General features: G+C 44.6%; 1 protein-coding gene across 3 annotated transcripts in view; it reads right to left on the reverse strand.

The window, feature by feature from the left end:
• Positions 1 to 25,251, reverse strand: part of LOC146835070 (vitamin D3 hydroxylase-associated protein-like) — a 562,514-nt gene that overhangs the window by 299,939 nt on the left and 237,324 nt on the right. For all 3 annotated transcript variants that reach the window (XM_085602734.1, XM_085602733.1, XM_085602732.1), the window contains exon 6: positions 2,805 to 2,845. In XM_085602734.1, coding sequence (XP_085458860.1) covers positions 2,805 to 2,845 — 41 coding nt within the window. The remainder of the gene's footprint in view (positions 1 to 2,804; positions 2,846 to 25,251) is intronic.

A 25,251-nucleotide genomic window follows, 5' to 3' on the forward strand; every position in this document is an offset into this window, starting at 1 on the left:
TTGAGTAAACTTCGAGACTTTGCAACTGCCAGATCTGGGATTTTGGCTATTGACAACACATTGATTGAGTAAGAAGGGAGAATTTGAAGCATGGTTCCATGAATTAAAGATTTTTTGACTACACCCATTCTCCAGAGAGGTGTAATGGGAATCATCTTTGTTGAGAATGACGTGGTGGCCATCTTACTTGAGAAGGGAAAGGCTCTGCCTGTGGCCACCAGAGGGGAGCAACTGTTCAACCCAATCAGGGCTGGGACTGTGGTGGAATGTGAAGGTTCTCGGTGCTGCAGTGAAAATGAGGTCCCAATATATTCCCAGTATTCTGACTGAGGGGCCTGCAAAAATAACATTGCTCCTGTGACTGCCTCCTTGCAAAGAAAATTCAGTTTCACACTTCGATTAAGTCCATAAAGTTGTTATGGGAAAAATGAATTATCTGTGTATGTCATAGAGATTACTGACAGGGGGATCCAACATACATCAACACCAGTCACACTGAAACCTTGGCAGCTATGCCCCCAGCAGCCCCGTTTTCCAGCCTCCAGGGGCCTCATCAGCGCTGTAGCGCACACAGGCAGCACGACACTCTCTCTCGCTGGGGTTGGTTGCACCAGTGAGTTGCCTCATAACAGTCCAACCTCATAAATTAAATGGTGCGTGCGGTGGGTGCATGTCACAGTGTCCTGAGCTTCCAGGCCCAGAAGCAAGGGGGTTGAAGGCAACTGCCTCGAGGCCAGAGACCATTTGCATATTTACTTACCGTTGTAAACTGGTTACAGAGGCTTAGTTTTTTTCTGGTTCCAATACCCGCTGGGCCCCCACTCTGCCTATTCCTTACATTTACATTTACTGCTGTAGTGTGAGAATGTATTTAATGAAAAGGAATATAAAGTAGGGTTGCCAAAAGAAAAATGCCAGCCATGTCTTGTTTAAAGAAACTGTAAGACCTCGTCTTGACACTAAATAGGGTTATAAATAAAAATGTATGTATTCATTTGTAATGTGACTTTTCTGTCTTTGTTCCCTTTAATAATCAGTCATGGATCATTCAGGCAGCCCTAGAACACAATTAAAAGTGTTTTCTATTTATATTTACTGTTCGAAGTATGCACAGAGAAGTGCTGAAAATACGGCTTTAGGTGATGCTTATTTTTGTCCTGTAGGGGCAAATACTAGATTTCTGGGTGGTAGGGCAAAGTGGTAGGTGGTTGGCCGAGCCGCCGGGGGGCCCTTCATGTGCTTTGCAGGTGGGCCCCCTCAAGTTTCGTTACGCCACGGCATAGCACATCATGAATTTTGCTTTTCGCATGTGGGCAAGGATTTGTTCTGCATGCTGGAAGTGCAAAAGTTTAAATTTGAGAGGTCTCAGGCGGCTGCTGCCTCTACTTTGAATCTGCATGCAATATATTGATTAAATCAAAATATTTTTATTTTCCCTGTAGTAAATTGTGAAGGTTTGCATGAGTTGTCGAGAGTCAAGGGCCATTTTCTCAGATTACGGATGAAAATGATTACTAGAAAGAAGCTTAAGCTGTTTGTATTAGTTTTTAAAAGTAGGAAAATGTAAAACATCCAAAAATAAAATAAGAGTTTTCTGTCTCTAATCACATATAGAGCTATCATGATCCGTTATCTTTGCTCACTTGTAAATCCATTGCTAACCAGTAGTGATAATGTGTGCTTCACCTGACACAGTCAGAAATCACTGCATGATCTACTTGAATTGAGCACTTATTCTAGATAGTAAAGTATCATACCAAAATGAGAGGAATATAAAAAATACTGTACGTGCAGCAAGTTTAGGGTCCAGTTCACAACAGCATTTTCATCTGGGAACACCAATAAACATATCTGTGGCCATTTCCAACTCCAATCTGACACTTTTCCATCCTGGAAATGGTCACAGATTTAATGCAGCCAATCGAAAATAGTGGAGCTGTGGAGAAATCGCTTTCTCCACAACTTAGGCCCTCATTACTATGGCATTCGACGAGCGTCCGACTGCCATCATACCAGGCAGGTGTCTGACTGACTACATGTCAGTGCTTACACCTTCCCAATTACAATGCGACCGCCATGCAGGCGGTTGGAAAACTGCTTTTTTGCATTGCAGCTTGTGCTGCGGCACTAGAAAAAGGTTGCAGCACAAGCCACAATGCAAAAGAGCAGTTTTCATACATGTGGTGCCTGCCACAAGGTGCATGGATATTTAGGGGGGCACAACATGTTCTCCCCTGGGCCCATAGCAAAGGCCCACGGGGGGCAGGGGATCTGCTCGGGCCCCCAAAGTCCATTTCCATCTGCCTTTACATGGCAGAGGGAAGATGACCTTCATAATTCCTAAAGTGGTACCTGAGCAGGCACTGCCACTTTTGTAGGGATTACGGTCCCGCCGTTACCCCGATGGGCTCCTTGAGCCTGTCAAAAAGCAGCGGTCGTTCCCTACAACCGATGCCTCCAACCCCCGGAGCCTAATCCTAATGTTATAGATGTTGGTGAGCATGCCACCAATGGCCTGTCAGGGGCGGACCCAACAACATCGTAGTAAAGCTACTAGTAATCACAATAGACTCAAAAGCTCACTGTTTTTTGTACATTTCCATTCAGACAGTTGAGAAACATCATGGACAGGGTTTAACATTAGGAGCTATGAAAGTGATATGGATAGTTGTGATTCTCTGGTAAATATTAATGCACTATGTAATCAAGTTAAATTTAACACAGACTGAAGAATGTTGCTAAGTATTTTGTAATAAACATATTTCATTTATATTAAAGTGAGTAGCAAATATTAAACAATATACCTGCAGGTTGTCCTTCTACTGGAACACTCATACCTGAAACACTAAAATAAAGAGAAAAATGTTAATAAGATAGATAAAGAACTGAATTTTTGATAGATACTATCAAACGCTTATTGTTATCATCTTAAATTTAAAAAAATATGGATAGCAAGGAAAAGAAATCCACTGTCATGTAAGGGGAATCACAATTGTAATGAGGGAGTGGGAGGTTGAAAAGCCTGATGCTTTTTTTTCTCCTTGAAATCCTAGAAACAAGTGGTTACAAAGTCATTATATGCCACAGGCTAGTAACTCACTCTGAAATGTTTTCAAGGTACACACTCGAGTGCAGTTCACCATGTGCGCCTTTTATGAGAAGATCAATATCTTAGTGACAAGTCCAGTATCAATGGGCGATGTCATGGTTGGGGCATTTACAAATTTTTTTGTTGTTACATTAAAAAATACCCCCGTCCCCCACCCCGCAGATTCATTAAGGTGAGGCGGGGTACACTGTTTACTTTTTCAAAAAATTGGGTCATTGTTCTAAAAAGCTGGGAATCACTGTTCTAGTGCTAAAAGCGTGCCACAACTACCAAACAGTTGAGTTGTATCTCCCTTTTTAATAAGACTGGGCATCGATCAATAAATGTTTATTTTGGATAAAATTGCCTAATCAATAAACGGTTCAAATAGAAATCATTTTCCACATACACAATCTCAAACGTTGTGTAACAAAATTAGGCAGAAATTAAAACAGGCTCACAAAAGCTGACAAGAGGAGTACTTGCAAATCCTCTAAACCACTGGGAATCGCTCTGAGTAGTATTCAGGCCCATCAATTTTCACCCACTTTGCCACTCCAGACAGATGTCCACCCTAATAAAATCAGTGCCGCTCATGCTCCTCATAGTATCAGTACATTTCGCCCTGCCAGGCATGGACGCCTCCAGAAGAGAACGCAAGCACCCCCAAAGCGCGTTGGCCTTCTTATGCCCCATCAGTGAGGTATGGCTCGGATCCTATGGAACAGCGAACAAGGGACCCATGTCTGAGAATACTGTTGGCCAGTTATGTTATTATGTCAAACATACAAAGGTGATGAGAAGAAAGCTTGCAAATAGAGTAAAAAACTGCACTGTGCAACATTCCAGTACATCATTTATTACCCACTGTTCACTTCTAGGCAGCAGAGGGCTATATTATGCCACTCAGTATCAGTACGGACCCTGCTCCAAATGGAAAGAGACGATTCCTAAATTCCAAGGCTGATTATATCGGTTTAGAGAGAATTGTCCTGGTAGTTTGGGAAACTGCTGCTATTGGAGCAGGACAAGAGCTAATTTGCATATTGTTGGTTCCTGTCTGAGTTGACATACATTTCCTGTTATACTTGCTACACAACATGCCTAAAAGTATGCCCTTCCAATATGTCATGCATTTGCTTCTGTTTGGGAACAATTCTTTTGTTGATCACGTTATATTGTGATTTTATTGCCCTAAAATGCATTCAAGAATTTTGCACTTAAAATTCTAGAATGGCATTTTGCATAATTTCACATATTTTTACTTATATTTTAGGAATTTCACATTATTTTTGGCAAAATAAATTAACCGCATTTTGCACAGGCCTATTTATAATTGACAGCCTCAGTACAAGTTACTACAAAGACAGACTATGTGCAATTAAGATTTATTAACCTGCTTCATCTGGTAAAATACAGTTGTATCCTTGAATTTTTATTTTAACTAAAGCAATAAGGGCGTTTGAGCACTTTACAAAATCAATAACATGCCACACCATAATGATAAATGATTTGAAGATGTTGTTTTCAGCACAGCATGGTTCCAGCAGAATAGATCTGATATGTTCACCCGCTAAAGATGTTCCCTCCATGCAGAAGTCTAAGCACCCTGTGCAAATCCTTCAGCGATGGAAATATTACGAAGTGCCGCTTTTTACAAATTTCTGGACAATTTCTTTTTGGTCAATTCTGCAGTCCTCAGTTCCATAGGGCAATCTTCAAGGCCGCAATTCTTTCTCCAGCCAAGACTCATAAAAGGTCCAGTTCTCAGTGATCACGTGGACCTACTTGGATTCAGGAGGCTTTCTGCGGTATGCAACCCTGTTGCAATAACTGCAGGTCAAAGAGTTGACCTTTGCAGAGCACTTTCCATCTCTGGATGCCAGTAGGAGTCAGTAGTAATGAAGCCTTCTTTTTTCAACTGTCAGGTGTACCGAGATAGAGAGTGAGTCACGACCAAGTTAGTCCCGCTGAAGAGTTGTCTTTTCAAGTCCAGCGCGAAGTGTGCCAATCACATTGGCAGAGGCCGCGAGGAGTAGGTTGCCAGCGCAAGAAACAGGTCGAGCAGCGCAGATGGTTGTTTCTGTAGAGTAAAAACCCGGTTGTCACTGGAGCTTCACGATCACAAACATTGGCGGCTGTTTCTGTCAGCATGAAATGCAGGTCTCGCATTGCCGGTCCTTGTGGTTGGTCACCATCAGCGCAAAGAGCTGGTCCTGCTGGAGCTCAACATTGGCAGGTCAACGCGGGTGGTCGATTCTCGGAGTGAAAAGGTCCCTTCGGGCTCGCAAGGAGCCCAAAACATCTGTAACTTCACCTTTTCTTTTGGAGGGTTTCACACTGATGCCAGCCAAGGATCCAGGAACCGGGAAGCACCTCTTGGGGATCAGAGCTTACTCCAGCAGAGGCCAGCAGCAGGGCTAAGTCAGGCCTACTTGGTGTTGGGCAGCATGTCCATGTAGTTCATACAGGAGGTCAACCAACTGACCCTCTTCCTCAGACAACAGGGCATTCCTTCTTCTGAATCTTCCTCAGGTCCAGGAGTGTTTTGATGAGAGGTTCTGAAGGTCCCATTTTTAGGTCTCACCTAGCGAAGCAGCGCCATGCGCTGCACGCGTAGGCGAGATCTATTGTTGCCGACTTGCTTAGCGATGCAGGACAGGATGGGTGCACGCGCGCACGTGCTTAAATGACATCAGCTGTGAATGCGTACAGTGGCGTTAGCTGAAGTGGCAGGACAGGACATGTGCACGCAGCGCCTTGCGCCACGTTAACTCGCCTCCTGCTTCCTTGCTGAACAAGTCAGAGGACTGCAGATTTGCACGCGCCAACTTGCAACGCGTTACCACGCAGTAAAATACAGGTTAGTAAAGCGCCGCGGTGCATTACAACATGGGTCTTAGAAGTTTCCTGTCTCGCCGAGCTCCTCGGAGGGTTTCACGATCCAGACAGCCTGAGGACTGCACATGTGCACGCGCCAACTTGCAACGCATTACCACCTTTCTCACAGCGTCAGTTTACATTTTTTTTTTTAACTAGCGCATGCAGGCCAGGACATGAGGCCGAGTCATAAAGCCCACCAGCCAAGCGCTCAGTATCGTAGCAGCCCTTCCATAAATAAGCACTGGCCCTGGGCTCCCTTCTCTGTTGCTCTGAACTCCATGCACCGACTTCCTTGCCTTGTAGTCAACAAGGGACGGATGGAGGGCTGCGGCTGCTGCACACAATGGCCTAAAAGCCCCTCTTGAATAAAGTTTACTCGGCCGGGGGCACATGTACGTCTAACAGCTTAGCTGTGCGCACGCAGGACAAAACATATGCACGCGCTCGGCTTCGCGCTCTGCTTTCGGTTTTAGGGACAAGCCACATGCACACGCTTTGCTTTTCTTGTGGCACTGCATTTACTTTTGCTTTTCTTGTTTTACAAGGTGCTGAGCTTGAAAGGCTGCTCCCACTTGGCACTGCGTATAATCCAGAGGGCCCCAGGTACCCCGGTGAATGTAGCGCCTCAAGGGCGCAGGCATGTTCCATTTTCAGGCAGCGCACACATACAGCAGAGACACCCCTCTCTGTCAGGCACCCGCGGCTCAATGACTCCGCCCCTGACTGAGTAGGATAAAATCTCACATTGGGTTCTGATGACTTACATTCCAGACTCGCGCTCCGCCACTTCAGGAATCCGCTCTAACGACCTTTTTATCACAAAATCTACCATCCCTATTAAAACCCATAACTCAGGAGGAGTCTGGAAACAGCCGGACTTAAGAGATCAAACACTCACCTTCCACCGTGTTCACTCGGACCCACAAATCCTCCTCCGAAGGGAGCGCTGCAAAACTCAACCCGCTTTAGCAAGCAGCCAGTGGCCTGGTGCCCGCCAAACCTCTTCACGTCCTGCCACGTCCTACACCTGCCTCCCTTGGAGGCATTGAAGCGTGCTCTGAGCAGTCCAGTTCGGACACAATAGTTGGACGGAGGCCCGGCAAGGCCTGCCAGACACAGTAATAGCCGGGTAATTCACCTTCGAAGAAGCAGCTCGGCCAAGGTGGGGCCCTTGCACATAGGTCTGTGCATGGCCGCCAACCGGCCCAAGTCACTCCATGACACCTAGCGCCTAGAACTGCGCTGTGCACTCTCGGATGTGCATGGGACATGAGCGCACAGGAACCGACCCAATAAACATGACACAGACTGACGGCTGACAGAGTAAGTGTGGCTGGGTGCGAAATGTGAGGGAGACAGAGACCTTGGCATCAGGGCTTGTGAACTGTAGCTTAAAAAAGATGTATTTTCAATCAGCTTCTGTTCTTAACATTTCACAATATTGCAAATACATATAGGGAGTGGGATTTTATGTGTTCATTCTTATTTTGACAGTAATCTAGGCAACAATATTATGAGTTTTAAATTATTTTTCCCGTTGTTACCTCATTTTTCCAAATGAATTAAAAAAACACAGTTTTCACACATGTATTCATACATTTAGACTACCTTTCCTTATTACCAATGTTATGTGCTTACGAAACATTTTAGTATAAAACATTTCAATTTTAGGATGCAACAATGAAAAAGTTACAATGGAAATATTTTTTTTTGCTATTGACACTATTAACAAGCATTTGCAATGCAATAGGTCTCGCAGTTACGAGAGTTTAAGCTATTGGCATTGTAAATAACAATGCCTTTTATTTATGTTTTTAAAAAGAAAACAAAAATAAAAGGCATTGTTATTTGCAATGTCAATAGCTCAAACTCGCTTCAATGCAAGACCTATTTCATTGCAAATGCTTGTTTTACCTGCTGCAAGTCTCTGAATGGAGGAATTCCCTGTCCTAGCTGCAAAACTGGTTTTAGTCATTTTATTTCCCTACCCCTGGTCTTGGCTCCAAACTGTCAACGGTGACAAAGGCAACGGAAGGCCTGGTGTCAGGTTCCTTTGTGTGTGCTGCAGGCAGGGCCCTTTGAAAGGCAATTAGCACAGGGTACAGCTTCACCCCACACCCTCTCGCCACACACCTATGCTTCCTTTGTCTTACTGTCTTGAAGCAATACACAACCCACAACAGCAGAGCCATTCACAGTCATGTCACCATGGTGGAAAGGCATAGTAGGTTTGGGCAGAAAAATGCAAACTTTCTAAAAGTGACATTTCTAAAATTGTAACTTAAAATCCAACTTCACCATCATAAGAGGATTTTAAATTACAATGTATCTGAGTGTAAACATAATTTCCCTGTCTGTTCCCCTCCCCATCTAAAGTTAGCACTTATTAAGTGTAATAAGGCAATGGAGTGTTAGTCTATGGGAGAGATAACCTTACACCAGTAAAAAATTACTTTTACTGCTAAGACATGAAAATAATTAAACATATATCCTACTTTTAAATGCCATGCACATTGCCCTATGAGCCATCAGGGGCTAGTTAGGGGTGACATAAGTATTAAATAAAAGGCTTAGACCTGGCAAAAGGTTTATTATATCAGGTCTATATGTCAATGTAAAACTGCACTACAGGCTGCAATAGCAGGCCTGAGACATTTTTACTATCAATCAATCAAACAGCATTTGCATAGCGCAGCACAGTCACCCCTAAGGGTATCTGGGCTCTGCGGTTGCAGAGTCTCCATCAACAAGCCAAGTCTTGAGTTCCTTTCTGAAGCCTGCCGTTCAGCGATGGAGGGGCAGGTCGTTCCAAGTCTTGGCAGCGATGAATGTGTTAAAGCTCATGAAAAGTGCATTCCTTGAATTAAATCTTTGGGATTGGGAAAAGGAACTTCAAAGGGTACATCGGCTTCCAATAGCTAGAAGGAAGAATCAACTGAGACCCCAAGAGGGTATCAAGAGACCAAGAGCGATTTTGGTATACTTTGGTAATTTTTTGTTAAGGGAAGAGGTCTATTCCAAAGCTCGCCCTAATGCTAAACGCTCATTTGATTCACAGTCCTTTTTCACCACGCCTGATTATTGTCATATTACAGTTGAGAGGCGGTGGAGATTGAGGGAACTGATTGCACCCTGTCAACAGCTGGGCTTACAAGCCTTTCTAATGAACCCTGCCAAACTAAAAATAATACATCAAAATAATTCCAGAATTTTCACATCTGAAATACAAGCAAAGGCTTATATGGATTCTTTAAAAGTTGGATTAGTGATCACTGCTGCTAAGTGAAGATTTTTTTTTTAGTCCGTTAGCTGTAAAACAGCTCTGGATCTTTCTTTTTTCCAGCTGAATTCTAAATATGAAAGCACGTGATTACAGAGCCATTTTGGATGATCTGCGCAAACTGAACTGATCAAATAGACAGAACATTGTACATTGTATATTGTATACCAGTGGGAACGAGGGAGAGGATGTATGGTACAGAGGGAGGGGGGAGAAAACGGGGAAAAAAAACAAAAGAGGGATAGGGAGGCTGACGACCAGACTCCATCACAGAGACGCCTAGTCTACATGCTTCAATAGGAGGGGGGGGGGGTTACGTCGAGGGAGGGGACTAGGGGGGGCATAGGGAGAGGTGGGGGGGAGAGGGGGGAAAGAATCATCATCAAGGAATAAGGTAACACAACACTGTACGTTTAAGAGGAAAAATAGTAGAATTAAACAAAAATTATGCGTATAGTCACTATCAATATTTGTGGGTTAAATGATGCCAAGAAACGTAGAGACCTCAAAGAGTATTTAAAAATTGTTCATGTAGATATTCTGTGCCTGCAGGAAACGCATGTGGAGTTTTCCCAGAAACATTTATTGGAACAATTGGGATTCCAATTATTAACATGTACTAAACAAGGGGCCAGAACTCGGGGGGTGGCTATATTAGCACGTGCAAATATGATTACACTAATCTGGCAGCAGGCAGATAAGTATGGACGCTGGGCCCTGGCTGAATGTCAAACACAGGGGTATAAATTTATGTTATGCTCTGTTTACGCACCAACAGAAGATGATCCTGAGATGATAAATTACATTAACACTCAGCTAACTAGTTGGTCTCTCCCAATAATTTTGTGTGGGGACTTGAATATAAATGGATTAAACGGCCTATGGTTAAACGATCCCGATAAGTTTATAGGAAGAGAAAAAGCCATAAAGCTTGGGTACAATTAATGTTAGATAATGATCGATAGTAAGGGAACAGGGCAATCCTTTGGGTGGAGGCAGCACCTATTACTCAGCACCACATAAAAGGGTAGCAAGGCTTGATTATTTTTTGATATCACCCTCACTAATTTCTATAACTAAAATATCTAGATTACCAAGGGTGATGTCAGATCACAACCCCCTGATCCTTGATATCGCAGGGCTAAACGTCCAAAGGGAAAGAAGGAGCTGGACCTTCGAGAGGGCATTGTTATTAGATGCCAGATACATTAAACATATGGAAGGCTGGCTTAGGGAGTTTCGTGAGGTAAACAGGGGTTCTGCTTTATTAGCTGTTGTTTGGGATGCCATGAAAGCGGGCATCAGGGGGGAGACTATCAGCTATTCTGTTAAGCATAACAGAATTGAATGGGAAGAGATCAACGGAAAGATCAGAGCTGTTGCTGCTCTAGAAGAGGAATTAACTAAAGCAATTAGCACTAAAAATTAATTGGGGAGATTGAACAGAGACTATTTATAGCCAAGGCAGCTGTTGGCGAAATTTTTGCATCACGGGCCTCGGGGAAGTATCTCGCTTGGAGACAAGATCAATATGAGTTCAGTGAACAAATTGGACACCTCTTGGCAATTAGAACTCGACAAGCGGCTACGAAGGGAGATATAAAAAAACTGATTTCAGGTGTAGGTGTCATTGCTACAACGCCCAAAGAGATCTGTACCATCTTTCATGACTTCTATCTATATATTGCTGAGATCGAGCAATATATAGAGACATCCTTAGTTGAGAGACTTGCACCAGAGGACAAAAATTATCTGGAACTATGTTTCACATCTGAAGAAATACAGACAGCTGTTAACCCCTTGAGTGCCCCGCCCTTTCCCCGCCCTGTGCCGGGCGTTTCATTAGCGGGCGGGGTTTATGACGAGCTGGACTCGTCATGGGCACAGCGCAACCGCGGCCCATGACGAGTCCAGCTCGTCATGGGCACTCAAGAGGTTAAAGATCTCCCTGCTGGGAAAGCCGTAGGACCGGACTCAATTCCTCTTGAGTTTTATAAAGGCAGATATTTTCAGTCTAATGGTTTCAGTACAAGGGGGGGCTGTACCTCCAAGCTCTTGGGGAGAGGCAACCATGGTGGTCTTTCTTAAAAAAAATAAACCCCCCGAAGATCCTGGGTCTTACAGACCAATAAGCCTCTTGAACAGCGACTCCAAAATTTACTCTAAGATGTTAGCTAATCGGCTGAGCATGATCATTGGCAAGATTGTTTCTCCGTGACAACATGGGTTTATACCCGGGAGGGGAACGGCGGATCACATAAGGAGGGTCTGCACACTGTTTGATGGCACAGCATCCTCACAAGACCCTATGGCTCTGATATTACTTGACGCTGAAAAAGCATTTGATAGGGTCTCGTGGGGTTTCCTATGGATAGCATTACAGAAAGTCAATATCGGGAGACGCTGTATAGAGGCCTTGAAAGTCTTGTATAGAAAACCCACGATTAGACTTAGAGTTATGGGGGAACAGAGCGAAATGATCAAGATTAAGCGTGGGACTAGACAAGGGTGTCCCTGTTCCCCGCTACTCTTTGCTATCTATATCGATCCATTCATAAGGAGAATCAGGTTAAATAGAAGAATTCTTCCAATAATTTTAAATGGATATGCTACAAAAATACTGGGTTATGCGGACGATCTAGCTATCACCACATCCGATCCCATCACCGCAATAGCAGAAATAGAGAGCGGAGCCAAATTTTTTGGGCCTTTGTCGGGGTATAAATTAAATGGGGGAAAAACCCAGATCGTTATAAACAAATATGTATCAATAGCAGACAGCAGAGTAACAGAGGGGGCAACCTATCTTGGAATCACTATAACAGCAGAAATAACGAAGATTGTTGAAAAAAACTTAGGCCCAGTGATCAAGAAAGCTAAGAAAAATCTAGATAGAATAAATAATTTACATTTAACAACAATAGGCCGGTCCAATGTAATAAAAATGTTATTCTTGCCCAAAGTATTGTATCTATTTCGCACCATCCCTTTAAAATTCAGTAATAATTGGTTCAAAGAACTTGATGGCATTACCAACCGTTTTATATGGGCAAAAGGTAAAACACGTAGAGCCATAACATTTCTCTCACTATCTAGAGAACGGGGAGGCTTAGCAACCCCTGATTTTAAGGTATACTATCTGGCCGCTATCTTACAGTTTATTAGAGGATTGCAGGGCGGGAACATAAAAGATAGGTGGAGAGATAACGATGATATCCCAGATATATACGAGATAATATCGGAAGGTTCTAAAGGATCGCTAATGCGTTATGACCCAAACTACTATAAAAAAATGAGATTTAAAACACTGGGGGGAGCAGGGTCAGTATGGTCCATGGTTCGGAAAAAGATTGATATGGGAAGAATAAATTTCTACACTCCCCTGTATAAGAACCCGGCTCTACCAGGAGTATTTCATGATCTAGCAATGAAACGCTGAGATAGCTCAGGGGTCAAAATTGTTGGAGATCCCATTGATAGTACAGGCATGATGGCTTTCGACAAAGTACAATCAGTATATAACATAGAGAGCAAAGATTTTTTTAAATATCTGCAGATTAGATCTGCACTATCTAAAAAACAAGCAGGTAATACGCACTATAAGAGAGAGGAAATAATGGAGCTGATGAGAAATGGCGGGGGCTGCACAATAACCCAGCTATATGAAGTAATGTGCCAGTATAAAGATGATGACCGAGCAAAAGTATTCGAGAAATGGAGAATAAAGCTAAATCTAACAGGGAAGGAGCTTGAAAAATCGCTAAAATTAGCAAATACAATATTAAGAGTAGCAAATCTGCAAACCCAATACTATAAGACCTTTTTCGAACCCCTTAGAGGATAGCTCAGTGGGGGGGAAGAAGCGGGACAACTTGCCCGAGATGTCAGAGCACACAGGCAGATACAATACACATGTTCGCTGCTTGCCCCAAACTAGATCTTTTTAAACGATCCATAGAACAGTTTATGGATAGAGCACTCTGAATCTCTATCAACTTAACAAATGAGGTTATGGTTCTAGGGGTGGTAAGGGAAGGCGCCGAAGCACTCTCACAAGAGTCTATATTCCTGGCGATTACTTTAAGTCGGTTGTGTATAGCGTCCTTATGGAAAGATCCGAATCCGCCTGTGTTTCAACTGGGGTGGTGTAGTGGGCAAAAGAACGATGGATTTAACCCAGATCTCTTGACTGGGGGAGAATGTTTGCATTGTCAGCATTCCGTCCATCATTTGTTTGTTTTAACGCTTTTCGCCCTAAGTGGGATGGGTATTCCCAGACGTGGGACCCGTGCTCACTACGCCACTGGAGTCAAGCTATCCTGGCTGATGACGGCTGATAGCCAGAAACCGGTCCTAGGATGCTTGATTCCGGTCCAGGGAAGACATGGCTTGGCAGTTCGGGCTGGACTGTTCCCATGAGGCACAGGGTCAAGACTGATTTGCATATGGCCATGTCTAAACTGGGGTGGTGTAGTGGGCAAAAGAACGATGGATTTAACCCAGATCTCTTGACTGGGGGAGAATGTTTGCATTGTCAGCATTCCGTCCATCATTTGTTTGTTTTAACGCTTTTCGCCCTAAGTGGGATGGGTATTCCCAGACGTGGGACCCGTGCTCACTACGCCACTGGAGTCAAGCTATCCTGGCTGATGACGGCTGATAGCCAGAAACCGGTCCTAGGATGCTTGATTCCGGTCCAGGGAAGACATGGCTTGGCAGTTCGGGCTGGACTGTTCCCATGAGGCACAGGGTCAAGACTGATTTGCATATGGCCATGTCTAAACTGGGGTGGTGTAGTGGGCAAAAGAACGATGGATTTAACCCAGATCTCTTGACTGGGGGAGAATGTTTGCATTGTCAGCATTCCGTCCATCATTTGTTTGTTTTAACGCTTTTCGCCCTAAGTGGGATGGGTATTCCCAGACGTGGGACCCGTGCTCACTACGCCACTGGAGTCAAGCTATCCTGGCTGATGACGGCTGATAGCCAGAAACCGGTCCTAGGATGCTTGATTCCGGTCCAGGGAAGACATGGCTTGGCAGTTCGGGCTGGACTGTTCCCATGAGGCACAGGGTCAAGACTGATTTGCATATGGCCATGTCTAAACTGGGGTGGTGTAGTGGGCAAAAGAACGATGGATTTAACCCAGATCTCTTGACTGGGGGAGAATGTTTGCATTGTCAGCATTCCGTCCATCATTTGTTTGTTTTAACGCTTTTCGCCCTAAGTGGGATGGGTATTCCCAGACGTGGGACCCGTGCTCACTACGCCACTGGAGTCAAGCTATCCTGGCTGATGACGGCTGATAGCCAGAAACCGGTCCTAGGATGCTTGATTCCGGTCCAGGGAAGACATGGCTTGGCAGTTCGGGCTGGACTGTTCCCATGAGGCACAGGGTCAAGACTGATTTGCATATGGCCATGTCTAAACTGGGGTGGTGTAGTGGGCAAAAGAACGATGGATTTAACCCAGATCTCTTGACTGGGGGAGAATGTTTGCATTGTCAGCATTCCATCCATCATTTGTTTGTTTTAACGCTTTTCGCCCTAAGTGGGATGGGTATTCCCAGACGTGGGACCCGTGCTCACTACGCCACTGGAGTCAAGCTATCCTGGCTGATGACGGCTGATAGCCAGAAACCGGTCCTAGGATGCTTGATTCCGGTCCAGGGAAGACATGGCTTGGCAGTTCGGGCTGGACTGTTCCCATGAGGCACAGGGTCAAGACTGATTTGCATATGGCCATGTCTAAACTGGGGTGGTGTAGTGGGCAAAAGAACGATGGATTTAACCCAGATCTCTTGACTGGGGGAGAATGTTTGCATTGTCAGCATTCCGTCCATCATTTGTTTGTTTTAACGCTTTTCGCCCTAAGTGGGATGGGTATTCCCAGACGTGGGACCCGTGCTCACTACGCCACTGGAGTCAAGCTATCCTGGCTGATGACGGCTGATAGCCAGAAACCGGTCCTAGGATGCTTGATTCCGGTCCAGGGAAGACATGGCTTGGCAGTTCGGGCTGGACTGTTCCCATGAGGCACAGGGTCAAGACTGATTTGCATATGGCCATGTCTAAACTGGGGTGGTGTAGTGGGCAAAAGAACGATGGATTTAACCCAGATCTCTTGACTGGGGGAGAATGTTTGCATTGTCAGCATTCCGTCCATCATTTGTTTGTTTTAACGCTTTTCGCCCTAAGTGGGATGGGTATTCCCAGACGTGGGACCCGTGCTCACTACGCCACTGGAGTCAAGCTATCCTGGCTGATGACGGCTGATAGCCAGAAACCGGTCCTAGGATGCTTGATTCCGGTCCAGGGAAGACATGGCTTGGCAGTTCGGGCTGGACTGTTCCCATGAGGCACAGGGTCAAGACTGATTTGCATATGGCCATGTCTAAACTGGGGTGGTGTAGTGGGCAAAAGAACGATGGATTTAACCCAGATCTCTTGACTGGGGGAGAATGTTTGCATTGTCAGCATTCCGTCCATCATTTGTTTGTTTTAATGTGTTTCAACAGTGGCTTTCGCGGCTGCTGGCCATATATACCTTAGAGAAGGCTCTTTATGATAAAAGGGGTTGGAAGCTAAAGCAAATGGGAAATCTAATCTGGGCACCAATTGTTGAATGGAAGTTAAGAACTGAGGGATAACTAGATTCTGAATGCTTGATAGGTTCATCAGCCGAGCCCATATGATGTATTATCTGTTTCATACTCTTTATGTTTTTTAGGTCGAGGACTACCGGTCTGCCGAAGGCAGAACCGGAAGTCGGAAGATTTAATGTTTCCTAGAGTGGCTATTTAGCCCGCCTCTCTTTTTGCTTCTCCTCCATTGGCTGGCTTCCTAAACGGAGGCCCGCCATTGGAGGAGAGAGCCGTCCCTCCAAATAGGCTCCGTCTTTTTCAGAATCGGGGGCGTGTTCCTTGCTGTTCTTTCCACTTTTTAGCCACGCCCTTTTAGAACAGCAGGAACACGCCCCCGAATCCGAAAAAGTTTCGAAGCTTCCATCCGCCATTTTTTTGCCATCCGTCCGGCGCCGTGTTGTTGTGCTGGTGGCGGCGCTGCCGGGGCAGGCTCCAGTTCGATGAGCAGGGAACCGCACCATGCTTTGGACGCCTTTCCCCCTTGTGCCTCCGGAGCTAATTGTAGCAGAGATTCACGCGTGGACGAGGCAAGCAAACTGGCAGTTGTTGACTTGCGAGTTGTGGCACCAGCAGGTCTCAAATCGATTCTAATCGCAGCTCAACCATATTGTACCAAACCATGTGATCTTTATCAAATCACTAGCTCTCCATGTAATTTAGCTCTCTGGTGTTCCAAAATAAGTAGCGCTTAGAAACAGATCAAAGACAGCATTCGAAACACGTGCCCATTACCCTCCCGGCACTGCATGAAGCACTCCGCTTGTCTTCACTTTATCTCTCCCTTTACTTCCTTCTGTTTCCGTTCACCCCTAACCCTTAACTGCTGCCATTTCCCGCCTTCGTGAAGAGCGGACAGACGGACGTTTCGTGGCCTGGAAAACAATCTCGTGTATGAGGGGAAGGTAAGTGAGCAAACGAGGCAGATATGATCCTTTGTTTAGCAATTAACCATGTATTCATGTATTTTTTTCTTCAGTAAATTTGGTAACAGCAGCGTAACCTATTGTGCGCGTTTTCATAAAAATACCGCAAACTACATTAGTCATTTTTATATAGCACATACTGCAACTTGAACTGCCCGTTGTCGATAGAATAAGCGCGTTACCAGTACCACACTTCAGTGCACACTACATCCACCAAGGAGAGATTGCTGGGGCCGCTCCTGTGGGCTTAATACACACATCAACAACAGGCACTCAATGCAGGGTACCATCTCACCTGCTGAGAGTGTTACTACTTTATGTATCACGTTCTTCGTGTGACCCCAGGACCCCTTACACAAGTAGGGAACGAGGAGTGGCTGTGTTTGCTGTTCACTATTATCACTTTGATCAATCCTGACTTCAGACATGGTTTAGATTTGTAGACTGAGTTGAAGAGCGCGTAGGGCGGTAGGGTGGAAAGATCCGAATGGCAGATTGGCCTGGAGGTTCCGTGTGTGTTCAGAGGGGGTTCACCTTCCCAGGCTCTGGTTTTCATACTGCAGCTAAGGGAGGTGAGGCGACGAATGTGTCCCACTGCGCATGCGCCGTTATTCCACGCGTTATAAAAGCACACGGCTCATTCAGATTGGATTTTTGCAAGAAATCACGACAAGAACCGCTTTTAGAATCCTCAAAAGAGACGGCACGGGTGCGAATGTGCACTCTCGAGACGGCACGGGTGCGAATGTGCACTCTCAGTCGGAGCCACGGCCCATCCAGCCTTCCCGTGCTTCCCTGTCTGCCCCTGTGCGGTCTCCAGCTTCGCCTTGTTTAGTCAGCGCCATTGTTTCCTTGTATTGTCATCCGGAACTTAATTAACTGAGGACGGTTTTGGCTCCGCCAGTTTTTGTGGGCCAATCTAGCCTGCATTTACCACAATTCAGGAGAAAATACCCTTTTTAGAACGCACTTTCCTACATGTGAAAATAAGTGCAGCACTGTTTGGAATAGGAAAACGCACACCTGTTATTTGCAGCCCTTCAAATCGGCATTGGAATGCATCGACCGCTACCTAAATCGTCGTGTGTGTCAACAATTGTCCAGTATCCGCTGTCTGACTGAAATGAACATACGGTTGCTGTAAAGGTGCTCCCCACTTGGAAAGAGTGACACGCCATTCGGAATCCTTAGCGTTGAATCCAGCAGAAATATGTTAGCTGCCATGTAACCTAATTTCACGTGTCACACAGCTAGCCGGCCATGCCTCTCTGCTACCAGTGTACATCAGAGGAATTCTCATTGCACTCTTGCTAAAATATGTATTTGCCTTCTGCTCCCATAATGGCACGGGCTCTTTGCTGGAAGCTAGGATTGGTCGAGCATGCCACACGTGAGATGGACCCACTTGGCAGATGCGGGCCTTGCATGTCTGTGTACGGTTCTTCAGGGATTTAAACATTATTGGAAGGAAGCGTTCTCACCACTGCATGAAACAGTTCATCGAACAGGCCTTGGCATGGCGTCTACCGAGGCCCGTGTTAGCTAGTGCGTTACTTGCCTTCTCTTCGGAATAGCTAAGACTTCCAAAGCTCGCCATTACAGCCACTGACGGAGAGGCCTCTGGGTGTGGTGATGTAGATGTTTAGTGCAATTTGAGGTGTGTTTGCAGCTCGCGTAAACACAGGAAATGTCTAAAAATATCACACTGTTTAGGGAAACACATCAGCCTGAAGTGGTGTAGGCAGGGAGATTAGCCAAAAATCACTTGAAGTGACGACTGGAAAACAACACCACTCTGTTCTTCTCATACCCTCTTGTCGGTTACCCCCGAACCTAGAGGCCTACCTAGTCTCTGACTTTATCCAGGCTGCACTCATACTGTCCAGTGTGAGAAGCTGCCATTTTCAAACCATGTTCCTTAACGCCCATTTTACACATGTTCTCCTTCTCGTCTGCCCTGATGTACTGCCAGTCATATAGTGTCCACAACAAACCAACATTTCTGTAAGCTCTGGAAGCAGGCCGGCCTGTGAGGCACCAACAAGAACACGTCAAATCTACCAAAGAGCACTGATGGAAACAGCATCCTGGAAGGGACTTGTATACCTGCGAAGGAGAAATGGCTGGATGTGCCCTGCGGGATTGGAACCTGTGCTTCTCAGGCCCACAGTTTTTGAGAAGGCAAATTCAATGCTCTGGACTTTTACAGGGTCGCTGATACCGCTTTACAACTTGTCTGGAGCCCCTGCCAGAAGTGCCGCCTCTACCCAGTGAAATCAAAGCCATCCTGTGGATAAGACTTTTAAAGGTTCTCGCATCTTGCTCAGTTGTGCCAGCACACTAACTTTGACAAATACTGCAACAGAGCACAGAATTACGAGTGAGTACTGGCTCACTGAAAACATTATAATCCTGTGGAGAGTATCGATTCCCGTCACTTTAAAATAATTAGAAGCTTGCTGAGAAGTGCCAGTGCTGAGCAGTGTGGTACTGCTGGCCCATGAAAAGTGTTAAACTGTTGCTGAGAAGTGCAAGTGCAGAGCAGTGTGATACTGAATTCCCATTAAAAGTGTTAGAATCTTGCTGAGAAGTGCCAGTGCTGAGCAGTGTGATAGCGCTGTTCAATTAAAACGGTTAGAATTTTGGTGAGAAGTGCCAGTGTGGTAGTGCTGTCCCGTCAAAAGTTTTAGAATCTTGCTTAGAAGTGCCAGTGCTGAGCAGTGTGGTACTGTTGGCCCATCGAATGTGTTAGAATCTTGCCGAGAAATGCCATGCTGAGCAGTGTGTTACTGCTGGCCCATTAAAAGTGTTAGAATCTTGCTAAGAAGTGTCACTGCTGAGCAGCATGATACTACTGTCCCATTATAAGTGCTAGAATCTTGCTGAGTAGCGTCATGTTTAGCAGTGTGGTACGGCTGTCCCATGAAAAGTGTTTGGATTTTGCTGAGAAGTGCCAGCGCCGAGTAGTGTGGCAGTGATGTCACTTTAAAAGTAACATAATACTTTTGAGATGTGCCATGATTTCATTTGATAAGTGCCAGTGCCATCACACAACAGGAATCCTGTAAAGAAGCGCCACCACTGTAGAGTTCATTTTATACCTGCTGATAAAAATCTGCTCAGTCCCTTAAAACTATTAGAAAAAAGCTGAGAATTGCAGCGGCTGTCCCATTAAAAGTATTCAAATGATCCATAGGCGTGCGTACACTGTCCGACAGAAAGTGTTCGATTACAGCCGATACAGGCCAGTCCCTCTCATCTGACACACAGGAGTCCTTTTGAGATCCGCCAGTACTACTTCATTGTGCAGAGAAGTTCCAGTAGCTGTCCCAATTCAAGTACGGAAGCCTTAAAGACCATGCTAACAATATCCTACCATAGTTAACTATTTTATGAGACGAGTCAGTTGTGTCCCGTGAACGTCATGATATATTCACGAGAAGTGACACTACTTTACTTTCAAAACCTGTCTCTGAAGCCCTGTTACATCACAGCTCCCTATGTGGGCTACAGTCCAGCCACCAACGGACCCCTCAAGAATGAAGGCCAGTATCAGCCAGTCATTACTTATCTCAACCACCGACCATCTCACTTCCTCACAACATCCCTCTCCCTCACTACCTCACTGTTTCACTACCTCACTCTTTCTCACTACATAACTCTCTCTACCTCACTACTCCACTCTATCTCACTACCTCACAACTTCTCTCTCTCAACATCACTACCTCACTCTCTAGCTCACAACCTCACAACTTCACTCTCTCACTCACTACCTCAATCACTCTCTATCTCACTACCTCACTACTTCTATCTCACTAACTCACTTTCACTACCTCTCTCTCTATCTCACTACATCACAACATCACTCTATGCTTATCTATCACTACCTCACAACATCCCTCTCCCTCACTACCTCACTCTATCACTACCTCACTCTCTCACTACCTCACTCTATCTACCTCACTCTCTATCTCACTACCTCACTCACTCTCTATCTATCTCACTCTCTCTCTCACTACCTCACTCTCTATTTCAATACCTCACTCTCTATTTCAATACCTCACTCTCTATTTCAATACCTCACTCTCTCTCTCTCTATCTCACTCTCTCTCTGCTAATGCAATAGGTATCACATATGCAAAAAAAAGCTAATGCCAATAGAAATGACAATGCCATTTATTTAGGGATACAAAAATAATAAAAAAAATAATGAGCAATACCAATAGCTCTACCTATAATATTGCCGAGACCATTGCATTGTAAATGCTTGTTTTATTAGTCTCTCTTTAAGGTTTTTTATATATGTTTAGTTTTTTGCAATTATGTATTTCTGTCTTTCCTCTTTTGAAACTTGTATGAATTAGCGCTGTAACTATGATGATGATTCAAATAATAATTATTTTTTTTTTTAAAGAAAATAATTAAACATATATCCTACTTTTAAATGCCATGCACATTGCCCTATGAGCCATCAGGGCCTAGTTAGGGGTGACATAAGTATTAAATAAAAGGCTTAGACCTGGCAAAAGGTTTATTATATCAGGTCTATATGTCAATGTAAAACTGCACTACAGGCTGCAATAGCAGGCCTGAGACATTTTTACTATCAATCAATCAAACAGCATTTGCATAGCGCAGCACTGTCACCCCTAAGGGTATCTGGGCTCTGCGGTTGCAGAGTCTCCATCAACAAGCCAAGTCTTGAGTTCCTTTCTGAAGCCTGCCGTTCAGCGATGGAGGGGCAGGTCGTTCCAAGTCTTGGCAGCGATGAAGGAGAAGGAGTGTCCTCTGCTGTGGCTGCAACAGATGCAGGGGGGTGCGAGGACAAGTGAGTGTCTTGTGGGCAGTTGGAAATTTAGTCGGTGAATGATGTAGGATGGTCCTTGTTTGTGTGGAGCTTTGTATGCGGTCATGAGTACCTTGAACTGGATTCTCTTCTGGATGGGGAGCCACTTCAGGTTACTGAGGTGAGGGGTGATGCGGGTCCATTTTGGGAAGCCCAGGATGAGTCTGAGTCTGAGTGTGATGTTCTGTATGGTCTGGTGTCTTTTGAGGAGCTGGGTGGAGATTCCAGCATAGAGAAAGTTGCCATAATCGAGGCTGCTGGTGATAAGGGCCTGTGTTTCGGTGTTAGACCTGGCACCATTGGCGTGGGTCTCCCTTCCATTGTTTGCTGTTGCCTTCTGTGTTTTGCTATGTTTTTGCTGGTTTAGATGCTTTGGGCACTTTGCCACTGCTATTCAGTGCCAAAGTGCAAGTGCTCCCTATTGTAATTCGTTGTAATGGATTAGTGACTCCATGATTGGATTATTTGATTTACTTGTCATACCCTAGTACAGTGCACCATGAGTGCCCAGGGCCTGTAAATCAAATGCTGCTGGTGGGCTTGCAGCTCTGATTATGTCACCAACAGAAGCGGCTTGTAAAATATGGCTCAGGCCTGCCATTGCAGAACCTGTGTGCAGTCTCGGACTGCCATGGCAACTTGGCAAGTGCACCCACTTGCCAGTCCCTAAAACTTCCCATTTCTACATGTTAGTCAACCCTAATGTAGGCCCAAGGTACCCCCTTGGGCAGGGTGCATTGTATGTGAAAGGAAGGACATGCCCTGATGTGTGTGGCATGTCCTGATAGTGAATTACAGCCAATTTTGTTTTTCACTCTTGCAAGGCCATCTGTTCCCAGAGGCCAGAATGGGCATTTTGATTATAACAACTTATAATCCTAACTGACCCTAGGAACAAGATGAGAAAATAAAGTTTAGTATGCCTGAACTCAGAATGTTAAAATACATCTTTTAGTGTGGGTGATTTTTACATTCTGTGTTTGAAAATATCACTTTTAGAAAGTAGGTATTATCTTGCCTAACCATCCAGTATGCCTCTGCTAGGTTTGTGTATTCCATGTGTGGTTTGTCAGTGACAGGGAGCTGGACAGGGCCTTGGCTCCAGCAGCCTGATGGGTCAAGGCTGGGCTGAATAGGACCTGCATTGAATAGAAAGTAAATACTGGAGAGGGGTTTTAAGAATTGCGGTATGCGATGGCGCCCACTGGTGTGTGTGTAGGAGTATAAAGGCACAAAAATGTAATCTAACAGTGCAAAAAGGACGGGGGGAAAAAACCAAACCCTAAACCCCCTAATTAGACCAAGGTCTATACCAATTAAACATCGGATGCCTATGCACACGTTAACAAGTAATAATTTGTAAGTACAAACAGTAGTGGAGAGAACATAAGTTCAAAGAAACATTTGATGAATCCAGTAGAGTGTATCTTTCTTGTTTTAATATGGATCCGTTGCCCAGCCAACACGTGTTTCGTCAGGGTGTGAACCCACGACTTCTTCAGGGCTACAAAAACATATAAGGATACAATGTCTAGACACTACAGCATAAGCATAACATAGTTATTAGCAACGTGAATTACCCGACACTACGTCTGTGAATGAACGTAACCGAAACGATGTGACAGAAATATGTTCAATGATAAGAAAAAGATCATAAATGAAACAGTTGAAAATAAGTTGAAATACCACAGTCCCGGTGTAGGTCATGATTGTGCAGTAACACAAACCTCAAAGTGTAATTCATCCTGTGAACCCGATTACATGCGTACAGTACAAGTTTCCAACAAAAACATTACAGAATAAAGTGAACACATGAACCAAGTTAAGGCCACAGGGGGCCTAAGTCTTGTAAAGAATCAGCGTTTTAACTTGTAAAGGAGAACATTTGAGCTATATCATACGGTCAGAGGTATCTTAGGAACAAAGTAGATCAATATTGAGTCATGGTATACAAGAGATTAGGATCTACCATGACTCAATCAATGTAGAGCACAGCAGAGAGAGAACGAGGGAAAGAACAGATGAGTAGCAAAGCTAAAGTAAAGTGAATACCAATCCGTCATATCAGAGGGTGATGAGAAAAGTGAGTCTTACCTATCAGGCTAACAGGGAAAGAACAGATAATCTGAAATCATAAGAGGGGGTAATCCTAATCAATAACACAACAAAATCCCCACTGCGTAAATGAGCAAGTATGAGGTAGGAAGATAACCGGCTCACCTCTCCGCCGGTTATAATTCTGTCCCGGCTGTACGGGAAAAGTGAGTAAAGACACTCTGAATGCTTAAAACGGGTAAGTACCCCTTCGAAATAAGGACCTGAAAAAGGACATAACGAAAAAAGGTCAGCACTGTGGAGTTCTTTAACCGTGAAACACCCTAAACAAAGACCTCAAGTCACGAACAACTACCTGCCAATCACGTCTTCAAATGCGTGAAACGATCAAACACTAAACCCAAGTAAACACTACTGAAGGGCCAGATATGATTACTAGCCAGTAAAGGTGTTATAATCAAAAGGTTAAACGAAATAATACGGTCAACTAATTGAAACAAGTCACAACTGACCCATATCAGTCAGTATATAAAGTATAGCATATCAAATCAAACTCCCATCAGAATCACACAGTCAGTAGGCATAAGTGAATAAAAAGAAAATATTATACTGTTAATAGCCAAATTTCGGTCTTAAAACTGATCAAATTAGTAACAGCTCGAGGCAAACCAAAAGATTCCGAACCTATCTAATCTCATGATGTGTACTACCTAGAGCGAATGCGTTAGTAGCAGGCAAAGAGTGAACTGTCGCTGATAAATGCAACCTAAGACCAAGTCACAAAGGCTAGTAGGCAGCTAAGTCGACCCAAATCACTCCGCAAATGAGTACATTAAACTCGCTACCAGAAGTATGACATATGTATACCCCAAGTAGAGTAAAACACGAGGTAAAGAAAGTCCAAGTCAAATTAAAGTAGACAAATTATACTCTGCCCCAACGATCTATAGTTACACTGTGTACGAACCTGTACAAGGACAGGAGTATGGTAGGCCAAACGGTAAAAGCGCATAGGCAATAATAATATAAACCTACTAGTAAGAGCAAACCCAGTCTCAGCGGTATCTAGAAAAGCCTAGGCTTGGAACAGGTCTTACCTGTGAGGCGAGTACGCCACGTAGTCAGTACGGTGTGAAACAATCATCAATCCGGAAGTAAACGGAGGCTTACGTTATAACGTAAAACCAAAACAAAGGCTAGAACGCTTAAGGAATATCCGGTGAAATCCCAGAAGCGAGTAATAACGTCTCGCTATCCGTAGTATCCAATGAACGTGAACATGCTGATCCCAGAATTATACAGGCGAAAACTATATAGACAAAAGACCAGAATATTAATACAGTGTGGATATCCAAAGTTATAAGGCAGATAGTGGAGTGACAAATATGATATAAGCGGGCTTCCGTGCCCCAACCTCAAGGCATATTAATATAGTTTATTGGTGAGGAACCGACTGTCACTAGTACCCTAGATATAGACAGGATTGATAACCCAGTGGGGTGGATCAGCGGGGAATAAAAGTGAAGACAGAAA

This window comes from Triturus cristatus, chromosome 4_2, assembly GCF_964204655.1.
Source record: "Triturus cristatus chromosome 4_2, aTriCri1.1, whole genome shotgun sequence".
Taxonomy (NCBI): Eukaryota; Metazoa; Chordata; class Amphibia; order Caudata; family Salamandridae; genus Triturus; species Triturus cristatus.